Genomic DNA, 16,554 nt, shown 5'->3' with positions numbered 1-16,554 from the left:
AAGGAATGACAAATTCATTAAACATTTTCAAGATAAAGTTTGGGAAATTTCCCAGGAAAAAAGCAAACAGAGATGGAAATAGGACAAAAAAAATAAGAGAAATAGAAGACCAGTCCAGGAGTTCTAGGAAGAAAGAGAAAAATAAGAGAAAATATTTTTTAAAAAACTAATTCTTTAAAATTTTTCAGACCTTAAGGACATGAGTTTTCATATTGAAAGGATTCACTCAGCACTCAGCACCAATGAATGGAAACTGATCAACGCCAAGTCATGCTTTGCAAAATTTCAGAACTCGAGGCATAAAAAGAAGATCACTTACTTATGTGGCTCCTGGGTGGCTCAGTTGGTTGAGTGCCCATCTCTCGATTTCAGCTCAGTTCATGATCTCACTGTTTGTGAGAGTGAATCCCAAGTCAGGCTCTGTGTTGTCAGCTTGGGATTCTCCGTCTCCCTCTATCTCTGCCCCTCCCCTGCTTGAGCACTCTCTCTCTCTCAAAACAAATTGTAAAAAAAAAATTTTAATGTTTTTTTAAAATATTTTTATTTATTTCTAGGAGAGAGACAGACAGACAGCATGAGCAGGGGAGGGTCAGAGAGAGAGGGAGATACAGACTCTGAAATAGGCTCCAGGCTCTGAGCTGGCAGTCAGCACAGAGCTCGACACGGGGCTAAAACCCACGAACCACGAGATCATGACCTAAGCGAAAGTCGGACGCTTAACCGACTAAGCCACCCAGGCGCCCCTCTTTAATTCATTTTAAGTTAATTTTTATGAGTGGTACCAAATAGAGGTCCAATTTTTCTTTTGCTTGTGGATATCCAGTTTTCTCAACACCATTATTGAAGAGACTGTCCTTTCCCCATTGAATATTCTTGGTTCCTTTGTCAAATATTAGTTGANCATGAGCAGGGGAGGGTCAGAGAGAGAGGGAGATACAGACTCTGAAATAGGCTCCAGGCTCTGAGCTGGCAGTCAGCACAGAGCCCGACGCGGGGCTCGAACCCACGAACCGCGAGATCATGACCTAAGTGAAAGTCGGACGCTTAACTGACTAAGCCACCCAGGCGCCCCTGTAAAAAATTTTTAAAAGAAGAAGAAGAAGATCACGTAGGTTTCCAGAGATAGAAAAACATATCATACGTAATTAGAAATCAGAATGGCTTTAGGTTTCTCCATAGAAATATTGGAAGACAAAGACAGAAGACAACTGGGAACTGCCTTCAAAATTCTGGAGGAAAATTATTTCTGTACTAACCTAGAATTCTATACTCAGGCAAACTATCAATCAAGTGGAAGAGCAAAATAAAGATGATTCCGTAATTGCCAGAGTTCAGAAATGAGTTTCTTATGCAACCTTTCTCAGGAAGCTTACTGCCATACGAACTCCACCAAAATGAGAGTGAATTCAAGAACAAAGAAGATGGGTAGACATAGGATCCAGTAAACAGAAGCTTCAACACAGGAGGGACGAAGGGAATCTTAAGCATAATGGAGATTGGAAATTCCGAAGAGATTGTGGAAAGAGATTTCAGAATGCCTGTGTACTGGGCAGGAGTGGGTCCAAGCTTTGTGGGGCCTGAAGTTTATACAATTTGGGGGATCCTATTTAAGAAAATAAAATACAAAATTACAGTTACAAAAATTCAGCATGAAAATGAGTATTTGTGTAGAATGAAAAAGGAAATCTTACATTATAAATTTTTAAAAGCTGACAAATGCCACAAACATCACAAAATGCAGGAAAATAGAATATTTTTGTGTTAACTGCTTGATCTGTGTCTTTAAGGCCTTTTTTCTCTACATTTTCAGCTGTATAATTTTCCTCCCAACAATTTATTGTGAAAGATTTTAAACCTGGTTGACTCAGTTGGTTAAGCGTCAGACTTTGACTCAGGTCATGATCTTGCAGTTGGTGAGTTTGAGACCCTCATTCGGCACTGTGCTGACAGCTCAGAGTCTGGAGCCTCCTTTAGATTTTGTATTTCCCTCCCTCTCTGCCTCTCCCCCACTCACACTCTGTCTCTCTTTCTCAAAAAGAAATAAAACATTAAAAAATTTTAAACCTATAGAAAAGTTATAAGAACTTCATGATAAACACTATATAGATACCTACCACTAAAACTTACAGTTAACATTTTATTATACTTTTTTTAAAAAAAAATTTTTTTTTAATGTTTTATTTTTATTTCTAGGAGGGGGAGAGAGAGAGAGAGACAGACAGCGTGAGCAGGGGAGGGTCAGAGAGAGAGGGAGTCCCAGACTGAAACAGGCTCCAGGCTCTGAGCTGGCAGTCAGCACAGAGCCCGACGCGGGGCTCGAACCCACGAACCGCGAGATCACGACCTAAGCGAAAGTCGGACGCTTAACCGACTAAGCCACCCAGGCGCCCCAACATTTTATTATACTTAATCACCAGTCTGTCCATCCATCTGTTGCTCAGAGTTTACATTATTATGCTGCTAAAAATTAATTATAGCTGAGCCATGTGGTAAGTTATGATGACTTTCCAGCTTTTGGTTTTCCATGGAGTTAGTAATTGTCTTTTTGTTTTCACAGTTTTCTCTGAACACATCAGAATATTCAACTCCCAAGTCTCCACCAATTGGCTAAATCTTTTCATTATACTGAAACACACCTAGTTGTCTATAAATTTTACTTTGTAGAGATCCCTCCTGGAGTTTTCTGATCGACTCCAAAATGGACTAATTGACATGTTAGCCTAGAGCCAGCAGTGTGTTTCTTTAATGAAGACTCAGCTTTAGGAGCCCTCCACAGGCTCAAGAATTTTGTAAAATTTGCAAAGTAAGATATTTTAACTGTGATGAGTTAAATTCACTGTCTCTTGCCTATCCAACTTTCCCTCTGTCATATTTTTTCCCACACGCTGCAGTTTGGGGAACCAAGAGAAAGTAAGTTGGAGATCCACTCAGTTTGGATTTAGTTGGATTTATTTATGTAGTTTACAGTCACATCTGTATAAAAGTAGTTTATTGTCAGCCATCCCAGTAGGAATTTTTCAGGAATATTTCTACCTCCTACTGCACTAACTCACCTGAGGCCATTACATGAAGGTGAAGGGCCAGAGGTTATAACAAGATGTTCTATGGTGCCTAGCAGCAGAATTAGGTGAGCAGAGGCGGAGAAACAAGGTCTGAATGTAAAGAGCCAGAGCTGGTCTGCGGAAACCTTCTTTCATTCTTCACATACAGGAAATTGGAAGTGATGGATTTAGTTCTCAGCAATTCAGCTTTCTCCTATCAGGAATATACTGAATAATGCAACACATAGAATTATAGGTATACCGTCCAGTTTTTCCCTTTTGGTGAGAAACACATACACAAAGTTTCAGAATTCTGCTTAAACCTGCAGCCAAGCTGTACTATGTGTATGTAAAGTTGCTTATTTTATACATCTCCACTACCAATAATAAAAACAAATTGTGATGAACCATGCTGGAGAAAAGGTTGAATTATCTTCCTATTCTTCCTAGAGAAAAATATGGCAAAATCATTGTCACGTAACTATATTACGATATAAATATATTAGGAGGACAGAGGAATTAACAAGGGTGCGTGTATGTAGTGAGGGTAGAGGCTGAAAGAGAGTGAAATACTCATCTTTCATTACAGGAAGTGCATAAACGATACCTAAAATGGAAAAAAAAATCAAGAAGCAGTACAGGGAAGCTATTTTGAGATATGGAAGCAGCTAAAATAATTCAAAGTGATTGCCTCTGAGAAGACAGAAATGGGAGGAAAGAGAATAGAGATTGTTCTGGTTTCTCTCTTCTTCCTTCCTTTCTTTGTTTTTAATATCTATTTATTTATTTTCTAATTTTTATTCTAGTTAGTTAACATATAGTGTAATATTGGTTTCTAGGGTAGAATTTAGTGATTCCTCGCTTACTTATGACACCCAGTGCTCATCACAAGTGCCCTCTTTAATACTCATTACTCATTTAGCCCATCCCCCACCCCCTCCCTTCATCAACCCTCAGTTTCTTTTTTTCTTAACAAACTTCGCAGAACCCTATAAATCTCTAACTGAAATTTGCACATGAGTAATTTTGGCAAAAATGAAAAATGAAAAAACTCCTATCCTGTGATGGCGGGATTCCAGCTCTGAGAATTTATCTATCCCACAGATATTCTCATGCATGTGCATAAGGACATTTTTACAAAGTTATTTATTGCAGCATGGTCTGTAAGTACAAAAGATTAGAAATGATTAAACATCATCAATAAGGGATTGTTAAATAAATAAAACATACAGCCACTGGAATACTAGGTACCCAATTTTTTTTTTTAAATGAAGCAACTCAGGGGCGCCTGAGTGGCTCAGTTGGTTAAGCATATGATTTAACGCTCAGGTCATGATCTCTCAGTTCATGAGCTGGAGCCCCACGTCAGGCTCTGTGCTGACAGTTCAGAGCCTGAAGCCTGCTTCAGATTCTGTGTCTCCCTCTCTCTCTGCCCCTCCCCTGCTCATACTCTGTCTCTGTCTCTCTCTCAAAAATAAAACATTTAAATTTTTTTAAAAAAATAAAAATAAAATGAAGCAACTCCTGGGATGCCTAGGTAGCTTAATTGGCTAAGCATCCGACTTAGGTTCAGGTCATGATCTTGTAGTTTGTGAGTTCGAGCCCTGGGCTCTGTGCTGACAGCTCAGAGTCCGGAGCCTGCTTTGGATTCTGGGTCTGCTTTGGATTCTGGGTCTCCCTCTCTCTCTGTTCTTCCCCTGCTCATATTCTGTCTCTCTCTCTCTCTCTCAAAATTAAATAAACATTAAAAAATTTTTTTAAAAATGAAACAGCTTGATATATATGTGGAGAAATCTCTTAAATGAAAAAGAAAAATACAGAAAATGTACATGTATCCTACTGTCGGTATAGAAACAAAAAAAATACTGTACAGAAACTTTAGAAGGACACACAATAAAATGAAACAGTAATTGTCTCCAGGAGCGGGAACTTGGTGGCTAATGGAAGGGTCAGGAGAGTGACTTACTTTTCATTCCTAAACAATTTCATATTTTTATTTTTTATTATTTTTTAATGTTTACTTATTTTTGAAAGAGAGAAAGTGTGCGAGCATGCTAGAGAGAGAGAGAGCGTGAGCATGTGAGGGAGGCACAGAATGAGAGGGAGACATAGGGTCTGAAGCAGGCTCTGTGCTAACAGTGGAGAGTCCGATGCAGGGCTTGAACCCACAAGCTGCAACATCATGACAAGAGCCAAAGTCGGATGCTTATCTGACTGAGACACCCAGGTACCCAATCCTTTCATACTTTTAAAATTGCAGACCATGTGATAATATTATCTATTAAAAATAAAAATTGTTAAATCACCTCCCATGATTTTCTTTTTCTTTTTTCTTTTTCTATTTTAGAGAGAAAGAGCATGAGCCAGAGAGAGGAGCAGAGGGAGAGAGAATCTTAAGCAGGCTCCAGGTCCAGTGAAGAGGCCAAGCAGGGCTCAATCCCAGGACTCTGGGATCACGACCTGAGCTGAAATCAAGAGTTGAACACTCAACTGACTGAGCCACCCAGGCACCCCTAAAATAAAAAATTCTAATTAAAAAATTGTAATACAAAATGGAAAACCCATTCAGCTAATTAAAGGAGACCAAAAAGAAAATAAATATATATTTGCTAATTAATAATTGTATTAGTGAGGATTCTTTAGAGACAGAACCAATGTATACATACAGAGAGAGATTTATTGTAAGGAATTGACTCTCACAATAATGAGGGCTGGCAAGTCTAAAAAATGTGGGGCAGGCCAGGAAGCTGGAAACTCAGACAAAATTTGTTACAGTTTTGAAACAGAATTTCTTTTTCTCCAGGAAACCTCAGTTTTTGAAGGCCTTCAACTCATTGAATGAAGCCCACCCACATTATCAAGGGTAATCTTTTTTTCTTTTCCTTTCTTTTCAATGTTTTTTTTTTTTTTCTGAGAGACAGAGTATGAGCAAGGGAAGGTCAGACAGAGAGGGAGACACAGAATCCGAAGCAGGCTCCAGGCTCTAAGCAGTTAGCACAGAGTCCAATGCAGAGCCCGAACTCACGACTGCTGAACTGCGACATCATGACCCGAGCCCAAATCAGACACTCAACTGACTGAGCTACCCAGGCACACCAAGGGTAATCTTCTTGACTTACAATGAACTGATTGTAAATGTTAATGACATCTGCAATATATCTTCACAGCAATATCTATACTTGTTTGACCAAACAACTGGCACTATAGCTCAACGAAGTTTACACATAAAATTAACTACCATCACAGCAACCATTTTTAAGATGTAGTTGTGAAAAATAGAAACTGCGATGCAGATTTTTTAAGCAAGTAGGTGTTTGATACAAGAAAGTAGATGCTCACAAGTTTGTCAGAAAGGGTAGAGGGGCAATTTTAGGATAAGCATCTGGGAGAATGATCCTGGAACTGCTAAATTAAAGAACATACCCACACAGCTGCAATCTAAGAATCTGGGAGTTGTTACCACTATCATGATAAATGCCTCTTAGTCCTCTAGAAACTATAGATGGATCCTGCTGTAGATAACTCAACATCCCCATGATCATGCTTCATACCCGTAGTAGCCAGGGGAGCAGAAAGACAGCCTCCAACTCACTTCCAACTGCTAAATCTCACCAGAGCACTTATAACTGATTCGTCTCAGAGCCCTAGTTGCAAAGGAGGATGGGAATGTAGTTTTAGCTCACCGTACTTTGTAGCACATGATAGCATACCTGGAGATGAAATTGGCTGGGCAAGCCCATCTGCAGCACTTGCTGCAATAGCAAACCTTGTGAACGATGGTTTCTGAGGCCAGTAAAATAGTACCCTTCCTAGCAGCCTTAAACCTTCATCCTTTAGTTTTCTAACGGCTTTGCAAAGCCAGGCAGATACCAGACCCTTCCTTTCACTTTGCCTCACATAATGACCAAGTACAATATGCCTTAAAGAGTGTATTGCACCTGTCAATAAAAAAAATATTCATGATACTTGTTTAAAGATGGTAAAGAAGACTTTATTCAAAGGTGCTGTAACAATGGGATTTTGTAGTCCAGAAGAAAGATCAGGCTCACCTCAGAATACAAGGACAAATCGAGATTTAGAGCCAAGGAGCAGGATAGGGTCAGGGGGTGGAAAACTACTAAGAGTAAACATCAAAGCTAGGGAGATTCTTGCTAGATTAACTCAACCGGATTCTTCCTGAAGGCAGACTAGTGTGATAAAATATCAAGGATGAAGGATGAGGAATTTGATCAAACATCAAGGTGACCAGACCAAAGGTGGGAAATTTCCGCTAAACGGACTCAGCAGGATTCTTTCTAAACTAGAATAAGCAGCCCAAGGACAGATCCCAAGGGCTAGTCAAAAAGAGGACTCAGAGAGGCCGGAGGTAGGTCAAGGACAGAATCTTTGTCACACCTGCTACACCCAATGAAATAATATTTGGGAAAGATGGAATGTGCTAGCTGGACCATTCTGCCTCACAGTATGCCGTGTGACCATCCTTCCCACATCTGGAAAAAAAAGATGGTCTTGCTAAGCTGACTTTAGGGAGCAGAAAACCACAAAATGCCTAGTGTTCCATTCCCAAGAGATCATTTCCATGAATGACAATAGATACAGAAAAAATGAAATATTCTTCAAAATCTTGATTTATTTGTTTATTTATATAATATACTTCATGTGTTTACTTTTTTTTTACTGCCTTTTACTGATTCTTTACATGCTGGCTGCTTTATAATCCTTTTATTAGAGGCTAGAGGAAACCCACTCTCAGCACCACAAATAAGGAAGAAAGTTGCAATTGGCTGTCATCACTGTCAGTTATCTCAATATGAAAGAGGGAGGTGAATAACCTTGTCCCCAAGGAAAGCAGAGCATGTATCCACAGTCTTAATCATAGATGGACCCATCTGGGTATGACCCTGTTAAGATAGGAAGATCTCGGTTCAATGTGTTGAAGTAATTCAAGAACAAAAGTTCTCAATCTTTTACTCATGGACTTTCAGAAGGGCCAATTAATTACTTTAAGATCTGTCAAGGAAAAGGGAGACTGGGTTTGGGCCCACTATGCATGAGTTCGGTTATTTTAATTTTGAAAAAAACTAATACACGGGTCCATGAGGGAAGCCATATGGCATGGAAAGAATATGACCCTCGGCCTTGGAGAAATCTGAGTTCAGATTTCAGCTCCGCAGATGGGCTTCCTCATTCTAAAATCTCATATATTTCCATTCTTGCAAGTTTTCTTGAACACTGTCCTTGATAATTTATACTCATCCATTTTTGTTGTTGCTGTTCTTTCTAGACCTCCTATTATTCAGGGTCTTTTTTACATTTTAAGTATCTAAGAGCACTTTTTTGTTCTTGAATGTTTCTCTACCTCAGCCTCCTATTCTTTAATGAATGTAAAATCTTCTCTTATTCCCAAGAATCCCAGTAACATTTTTAAAAGCTTTTTCCAACTCTCTGACTTGTTTCATCTTTCTTATATTTTAGTCTCTCTTTTAGAGATTTTGCTCAAATATCTGTACACAATTGCTTGTCTGCTCAAATTTGCTCACAACTGCTCACCAAAAAGATGATTGGAAACCTTTCATACATGAGTGAGGTAACCCAAGTGCACTATTTTGTTGGGGTCTCTTGGGTCCCTCACCCCAAATTCATAAGTTGAAGCCCTAACCCCCAAGTTGAAGTGACTGTATTGGGAGGTAGGGTTCTTGAGGTAATTAAGGTTAAATGAGGTCATAAGAATGGGACCATAATCCAATAGTACTGAGGAAGAGACTCTCATACAAAGAAGAAAAGCCATAGTGAGAGGGTAGCAATCTGGAAGCCAAGAGGAGAAGTTTTACCAGAAACAAACCCTGCTGCACTTTTGTCTTAGACTTCCAGACTCTAGAATAAGAAAATAAATTTCTGGTATTTAAGCCACTCAATCAACCTAATATAGAGTCCCATCCCTCTGATAGATTTTCTTTCTTTTGGGCTGGTCAGTCCCTCTGGGGAAGATGCCCTCAAACTCCTGCCTGGGAGTTATAAGCCAGTCACTGGTGTTCTCAGAACCTGGGTGGGGAATGCACTGGAATGAGCCTGTTCAGTGTATAGACTTTGAATTAATGCCCTAGTATTTAGCACAATGTATCTGGCCTTAGCTGTGCCTGGTGTTGCTTAGTACAAAGACCTCACATGCAGCCTCTCAAGAGGGAAAGCCTCTGGTCTTCTTCCAGGGTGGAAGATGGGGTGATCTAGCTTGTTGCTGTCCAGACTTTCAAATAATATTCCTGTTTTTAGCATCATATTCACCCACTCTCAGAGTAACATGGTGCCTCAGAGTCTAAGTCTTTCAGAATTCTGCATATGAATTGACTTGGTTCTGGGCTTCTCTGCTGATGACTTAGGTTTTAGCATTTTCTGATTGTTAAGTCAATTATTTTGCATCTATTTGCTTTCCCCTTCCAAAATTTTGATGTTGCCATACCCTAGTCTTTTCTTCCCCCACCCTTCACTGTTATGAGGTATTCAATATGCTCTGTTTAACTGGATAGCTTTTTTTTTTTTAAGTTTATTTACTTATTTTTTAGAGAGAGAGAGAGAGGGAGCAAGAGAGCAGGGGAGGGGCAGAGAGAGAATGTGAGAGAGAATCCCAAGCAAGATCTACACTGTCAGTGCAGAGCCTGATGTGGAGCTTGAACTCACGAACCATGAAATCATGACCTGAGTGGAAATCAAAAGTCAGATGCTTAACCAAGTGAGCCACCCAGGTGACCCTAACTGGACATTTTAATGACCATGTGGGAATGAAGACAAGACTGTGGATTCAAGAAACACGAATTGAAACTGTGATCCCCACATAAAGCCAGGGCTTTCAAAGGAAAGTATAGATTAAAAGGATAGACTAGAAAAACACTCACTGACTTGCTGAGAGGAAATGACAAGGAAACTTTTATCTTGACTGTGAGTAGAAAAAAGTATTATTCTCCCTTGAAAATTTATAAACAAGGGCACCTGGGTGGCTCAGTCGCTTAAGTGTCTGACTCTTGACTATGGCTCAGGTCACGATCTTATGGTTCATGAGTTCGAGCCCCGCATCAGGTTCTGTGCTGACAGCATAGAGGCTGCTTGGGATTCTGTCTCTCCTCCTCTTACTGCCCCTCCCTCCCCTCAAAATAAATAAAAATAAACTTAAAAATGTATAAAAAGGACAGTGCCACACAATTCAATTTGTATTATTAGAGAACTAGAAGCCAAGAAATTGATGTAAAAATTGGTTCTATGTGTATGATCCTGAGTGTATGATGCTTCAGGAATGCCTGGCCTTGTAGAGGCAAATGGAACTACTTTGAAGGTATATGCTCTCAACACAGGCCACTCAAGTTTCCCACACTAATGTTAAATGAAGTTGATCTCAAAATTCATCCTCACAAAGTAGAGAGGAAACAATCATTTAAGTGATCAACACATACACAAAAAGTAAGATTAGATTCCTAAGATCTTCATGAGTATAACAATCTAATAAACACTACTGAATGTGAATAGTTAGAAGTATTAAAGATATAAGGTAAAGATTTAGAACCATAAAAAAGTAACAAGACATTATGAAAGAGGAACAGGAATCTTTGATGGGGCGCCTGGGCAGATCAGTCATTTGAGCATCAGACTTCAGCCCAGGTCGTGATCTTGGGGTTTGTGAATTTGAGCCCTGAGTAGGGCTTGGAGCCTCGAGCCTGATTTGGATTCTGTGTCTCCTTCTCTCTCTGTTCCTCCCCACTCTCACTCTGTATGTGTCTCTCTCTCACACACACACAAATAAATAAAGATTAAAAAAACTTGATTTTAAAATCAGTCTAAAAGTAATGGAAGGAAATACTAAAACGGTTTTCTTTGGGGAGGAGGGACTTGGTGTATGTATAGTCATTTTCATTTTTCCTTTTTTTCTTTTTAACATTTTTATTTTTAGAGAGAGGGTGAGAGATCACAAGCAGGGGAGGGGCAGAGAGAGAACTCTAAGCAGGCTCTGTGCTAACAGCACAGGGCCCAACATGGGGCTCAGACTCATGAACTGTGACATCACGACCTGAGCCAAAATCAAAAGTCAGATGCTTAACCAACTGACCCACCCAAGTGCCCTGTCATTTTTCCTTTTAAAATATTCCTACATGGGTAGCTGGTTGACTCAGTCAGTGGAACTTGTGACTCTTGATCTCAGGGTTATGAAGTTAAGCCCCATGTTGGAAATAGAGCTTATTTTATAAATCAATCAATCAATCAATCAAATATTCCTATTAAGTTTGAATTTCTAGTCTTATACTACTTTTTAAAAGTGAGAACAAGACTTATTTGAACTATGAGATTATGGGTAATTTTTATTTCCTAATTAAAAAAAGCAAAAACAAAACACTTGGTTAATACTATTGTTAACAACAATAACAACAACAGATACATGTCCCAGACCTGGATTGGGGCAGGTCCTTTTTTTTTTTTTTTTTTTTTTTTTTTTTTTTTTTTTTTTGCCTAATGTAATTCACAAACTCCTTCTGGGAATGAATTAGCATGCCTGATAAAATGTGTAAATTTTCTGGTAAACTCTAAAGGAACTGAAGACTCGTAATAAGAAACGCACTCATCTAACTGTGAGTCATAAAACTAATTACCTCTAACCAAACATAATTTTCTTTTGTTCCTAATCTATTTTTATAAAATGTCCCTGTCAAGAGTAACTCGTTTAAAAACAATTCTTTTAAGGTTTACTTAATTTTGAGAGAGAGAGAGAGAGAACAGGAGTCGGGGAGGGAGAGAGAGAAAGAGAGAGAGAGAGACAGAATCTGATGCAGGCCCCAGGTTCTGTGACTGTCAGCATAGAGCCCAGTGCCGGGCTCAAACCCATGAACTGGGAGATCATGAGGTGAGACAAAGCCCCAGGCACGCTTAACCAATTGAACCACCCAGGTGCCCCAAGAGTAAATCTTAATAGACTTAGCTGATAGGCTCCTTTTCCTTTGCAGCGACATTTATAATACATTTCGGTAAGTGGTCATAACTAAATTACTTGTAAACGTTTTCTTTAACAACATTTAAATATGTTTTAAAATCTCAAAAAATCTGGGTATGTCCATCTCAGTTGCAGTCTAAAAGATGAGGGCATGGTGAATGACATAGTCCTAGAACTATAGGAATAAAACGTAATTCTTCTGTTCTTTCGACGACCATCGGTCGGCCTACCTACCATAGGCCAGACTTTGAAAAGTACTTGAGCATCTACCACGTGCCAGGCACCTTCTAGGATCTGGGGATACAAACATGAACAAATGGAGTTGGGGGGAATAAAACTACAGTTCCCACAATGACGTGCTCTTCAGCCTCTTCCCAGGTGGGCCCTTCTTTCCGCTAGTCACTTCCCAGGATTCTAGTTGTACAGGAAAGCCCCACCTGCTTGTCTGCCATTTGCCCATGCTCGCGTTAGAAGATGGACTACAACTCCCACAATGCCTTCATGGGGCACCCTAGACGGGCTCCACCTGCTTCCCAGTCCAGTCAAGAGGGACTACAGTTCCCAGACTGCTCTGCTTCCTTTCTTGGGTGTTATTGCTCCTTTCCCGGTGCCGGACGCGGTAGAAGCGGGTGAGAGTGCCAGGTCCTGGGTTTTCTGTGTCCTTCTCCTGGGCAGGGACAAGGTAGTGACTTGACTCTTGGGCGCCGAGCCCGGGAGAGAGCGCAGGAGGCCGTCTTCCCTCCTGTCCAGCTTACCTCACACTTCTCTCCTTCCTCCCCACCCGCGGCCGCCTGGACGACTCCGGACCGACTGCCTGGGACACGGGTGGCAGTCTTTGCAGCCGAGGCTGTGGCGAGGCCGCGGCCCTCGGGGCGGCGGTAGCGGCGTCAGCTCTGGGGAGGAAGAGGAGGGAAGATGGCGTCGGAGCTGGAGCCGGAGGTTCAGGCCATCGACCGGAGTTTGCTGGAATGTTCGGCTGAGGAGACAGCGGGGGTGAGTGCCGGGACCCGGGCGGGGACGTCCGGCCCTAGCGGGCCGCGCCCGGGGGTGGGGGCGGAACGGACTCCTGGAAATCTCGGAGCAGCCCTGCTCTGACTTGGGGTAACGACCTCGCCGGGCTCTCTGTCCTCGCCGTGTGGGTAACTGCCGGGGGAGGCCACCGAGCCTGCCCCTCGCCCTCCTTTATTCTCAAATCGCCCGCAGAGCCGCTCTGTGCCCCGGCCACCTTTACATTCCCTTTCTGCCTGGGAGAAGCGACCGCTCTTCCATTATTCGTCCTTACCCCCACCCTCCCATGAAGTCCCCAACACTGGGGCCTCTGCCCTTTAGGCCAGCTCTCGGGAGAGGGGAGAGGAGGACGCTTCCTGGTTTGGGGGTATAATCGCCCTACTTTATCTGCCTAATTCCTTTCCCGCAGATTAGTGGAGCATTGCCGCCTCCACCGGAACGTGCTCCCCTAACCGGGTCCCTACTTTGTTTCTGGGACTACCCTATAGGCACCAAAGGATGCAAACGACACCGTTTTCCGTCTATGCCCCCGTCAGTGCGTTTTTGCCCCGCTTTGGTCTGTCGACGTCATTGGTGAATGTGCGGAAAGTAGTGTTACAGAGTCTGAGAAAGCAGTAGTGGAGGCTGGGAGATTTAAAACATAATAATTTTTCTAGGAGTTAGGGATAGTTGGGTGGAAAAGAAATATTATGTAACTTTGAGAGAGCAAAGTTCAGCAGATAGAAACTAGTAATGTGAGGTCTGGTCACCGCACAGTGGGAGCAGTTAACCCCCAAACTTAAACCGTTCAAGCTCAGTGTTTTAAGGAAAGCGTCCTAAGAATATACTGGTGTGAGTAGAGTTGTAAGATGATGACTTTAATACACTTGATGGCATCTTTCCTCGAGAAGGACAGGGGAACACTCATTAGAACAGATTGTCCAGGATGAATATGAATGGAGGGAGACAACCCAGGACTCCCTTCTAAGGCCTCTGATTTTTAAAAAGCTTTTAGGGAGGGAGTGACCTTTGCACACATGTTAACAATCTTAACGTTATGAACAAAATTTCGGTGGGGCACCGTGGGGCTGTCGGTCCTGTGAGGGGTGACTGTGTGAATCCATAAAGACACGAAAGTCAGAGTGGAAGTCAATGGCAGGAGTAGAGGTGAAAAGTTTAAAGTGATACATTGTTGAATGATGACTCTTGAATATTTTTTTAAGCCACTTTGTTTAGTCTAGGTCTGTTTTCATTTACTTTCTGTTTCATATTGCAACAACCCAAGGATTTTCGTCCCCATCTGCCCTTCATTTATCAGAGAGAGCAGTGTTCCAAGGAAGCAGTAAAGTGGTCAGAATGACAGCTATTCCCTATCCGTGTCATCATGTCCATCAATATCCATATTAATAGTACATCTGTCGTCCACTCCAAAGTTTGTTGTTGTTGTTTTACTCCCAGTGAATTTTGTGTGTTTTGGCCCTGTGATACAGGCTGTGCACTATTTTTTTCCAGTTCTTAAAGTGCAAGTGATTGTGTTTCTCCAACTCTGAAAGATATCAAGTGATCGGAGTTTCTCCAACTTGTTGAGACGTTCCTGTGGAAACCGATTCTAAAACCGGTGCTGGAGACCCATGCAGTAATTCATGTGTAGTGAAATTCTCAAGCAGATATAGTGGGAGAAACTAAGGAGAAAGCGATGGAAATGTATTAATTGGGACTTAAGTTGAGTTTGTGATGATCTCAGTCTGAGATACATTTTACTTTTGCTCTGTTTACTTTTAAATGGCTTTCTGAACAATAAGATGAAAAACGTTTTAGTCGAAAGGCCAACAAAATTCTTTAAATAAGACTTAAAATGCTAAAATTAACGTTATAAAATTAAAATTTTGGAAACTAATATTAAAATACAGTATTCTTCCAGCTCTGTAACCTGGCCTTACTTTGTGAGGGGTTTATGGTCTGTATTTGTTAAAACCACATAACATGTAAAACTATTCTTTCAGCGTAGTCTACAGCACAGCCCTTTATCACAAATTAAAATGAATTAATAAACCTTTCTCAGGTTAAAAATAGACTTTAGAGAGGGTAAACAGAGCAGTTATTTCAGCCTTTAGACCTTAGTTACTGATAATTTATGGGATCATGTCCATTTAAAATTACTTGATAAGCTTAGTGTCATCTTTCCCACACTTTATTTACATCCTGCTTTTTAAATTTCTGTTACAAAAATGAACGTATGTATCGTAACAAGCATATCTCACAAATAAAAGCAGTTAAGTGCTCTCTTTGAATAATTGTAAGCTTAGGATATTAAAGTACTCCTCTCTTGTCAGTTTTCTTTTTTCTTGGTAGAATTGATTCCACAAGTTTTGATTTTTCTAGCACATCTTTAGTCTGTCCACATTTTTTGCTCCACCAATTTTATTATAATGAGTTCCATTGGGTGATTGTGATTTAAGAAGTATATATATTGTTTTTCCTCAAGTATAAAAGACATACTCATTCTAGAAATTTTATGTAGAGTGTTATGTCTTCATTGGGTATTTTTTGCTTTAAAATTTTGACAGTTTTGTCTGCAGTTCACATATGTAAATTCAGTTCAGTGGTTTTTAGTATATTCATAGAGTTGTGCATCACCATAATTTTAGAACATTCTCATCACCCCCCAAAAATTCCTATACTTACAGCAGTCACTCCCCATTTGCCCCTAAACTCCTGAACTCTAGACAATTACTTACCTATTTTCTGTCTCCATAGGTTTGCCTAGTCTGGAAATTTCATATGAATGGAATAATAACAATATGTTGTCTTTTTGACTGGTTTCTTTTGCTTAGTAAATATTGTCAAGGTGCAACCTTGTCATAGTATGTATTAACACCCCATTTTTATTGCCAAATGATATTCCATTGTATGGATATACCATATTTTATTTATCGGCTGATGACATTTGGGTGGTTTCCGTTTTTTGGATATCATGAATCGTGTTGCTGTGAACATTTGTGTACGTTTCTGTGGAGACATCTGTTTTCTTTTCTTTCTCTTTTTTTTTTTTTGAGCATATACCCAGGCATGTTATTGCTTGGGTCTATGGTAATTCTATGCTTAACGTTTTGGGAAGCTGTTTTCCAAAGTGATTGCATCATTTTACATTTTCACCAGTAGTATGTGAGGGTTCCAGTGAATTTCTCCACCTCCTTGCCAACACTGTTATTGTCTCTTTTTGATTATAACTATTCTGTCGCATGTGAAGTGGTATCTCATTGCAGTTTTGATTTGTATTTCCTTCATGACTCTAGGTGCTGAATATCTTTTCATGAGCTTGTTGGCCATCTGTACATCTTTGGAAATGTCAATTCAGATCTTTTGCCTCTTTTTAAATTAGATTTTTTTCTCTTTCATTATAAAGTTTGTATTTTACTTTGCTTTCAGAGTGCTTTTACTTCATTTCTAGAACTCTAATTTTAAGATCTGTTTAAGATTTTTCATAACATAGTCTTGAAAAGTTAATTTCAGTACTAATGAGACTTGCTTTGTAATTAACTTACATGTTGTTAATCC

The 16,554-nt window shown here is 40.3% G+C and overlaps 1 protein-coding gene across 10 annotated transcripts in view; it reads left to right on the top strand.

The window, feature by feature from the left end:
• Positions 1-12,501: 12,501 nt before the first annotated feature.
• UBR2 (ubiquitin protein ligase E3 component n-recognin 2) overlaps positions 12,502-16,554 on the top strand; it is a 121,286-nt gene continuing 117,233 nt past the window's right edge. For 3 of the 10 annotated variants that reach the window (XM_039242629.1, XM_039242627.1, XM_039242628.1), the window contains exon 1: positions 12,532-13,002. In XM_039242629.1, the coding sequence (XP_039098560.1) occupies positions 12,925-13,002 (78 nt within the window). In that variant the 5' untranslated portion in view covers positions 12,532-12,924. Of the gene's footprint in view, positions 13,003-16,554 lie in introns of all 10 variants that reach the window. The other 7 variants (XM_039242637.1, XM_039242638.1, XM_039242636.1 and 4 more) reach the window with 7 other exon arrangements.

Source organism: Hyaena hyaena, unplaced genomic scaffold, assembly GCF_003009895.1.
Source record: "Hyaena hyaena isolate Hyena2069 unplaced genomic scaffold, ASM300989v1 scaffold_211, whole genome shotgun sequence".
In the NCBI taxonomy this organism is placed as follows: Eukaryota; Metazoa; Chordata; class Mammalia; order Carnivora; family Hyaenidae; genus Hyaena; species Hyaena hyaena.
The sequence above is the reverse complement of the archived record's forward strand: the minus strand, read 5'-3'. Positions and strand labels throughout refer to the sequence as shown.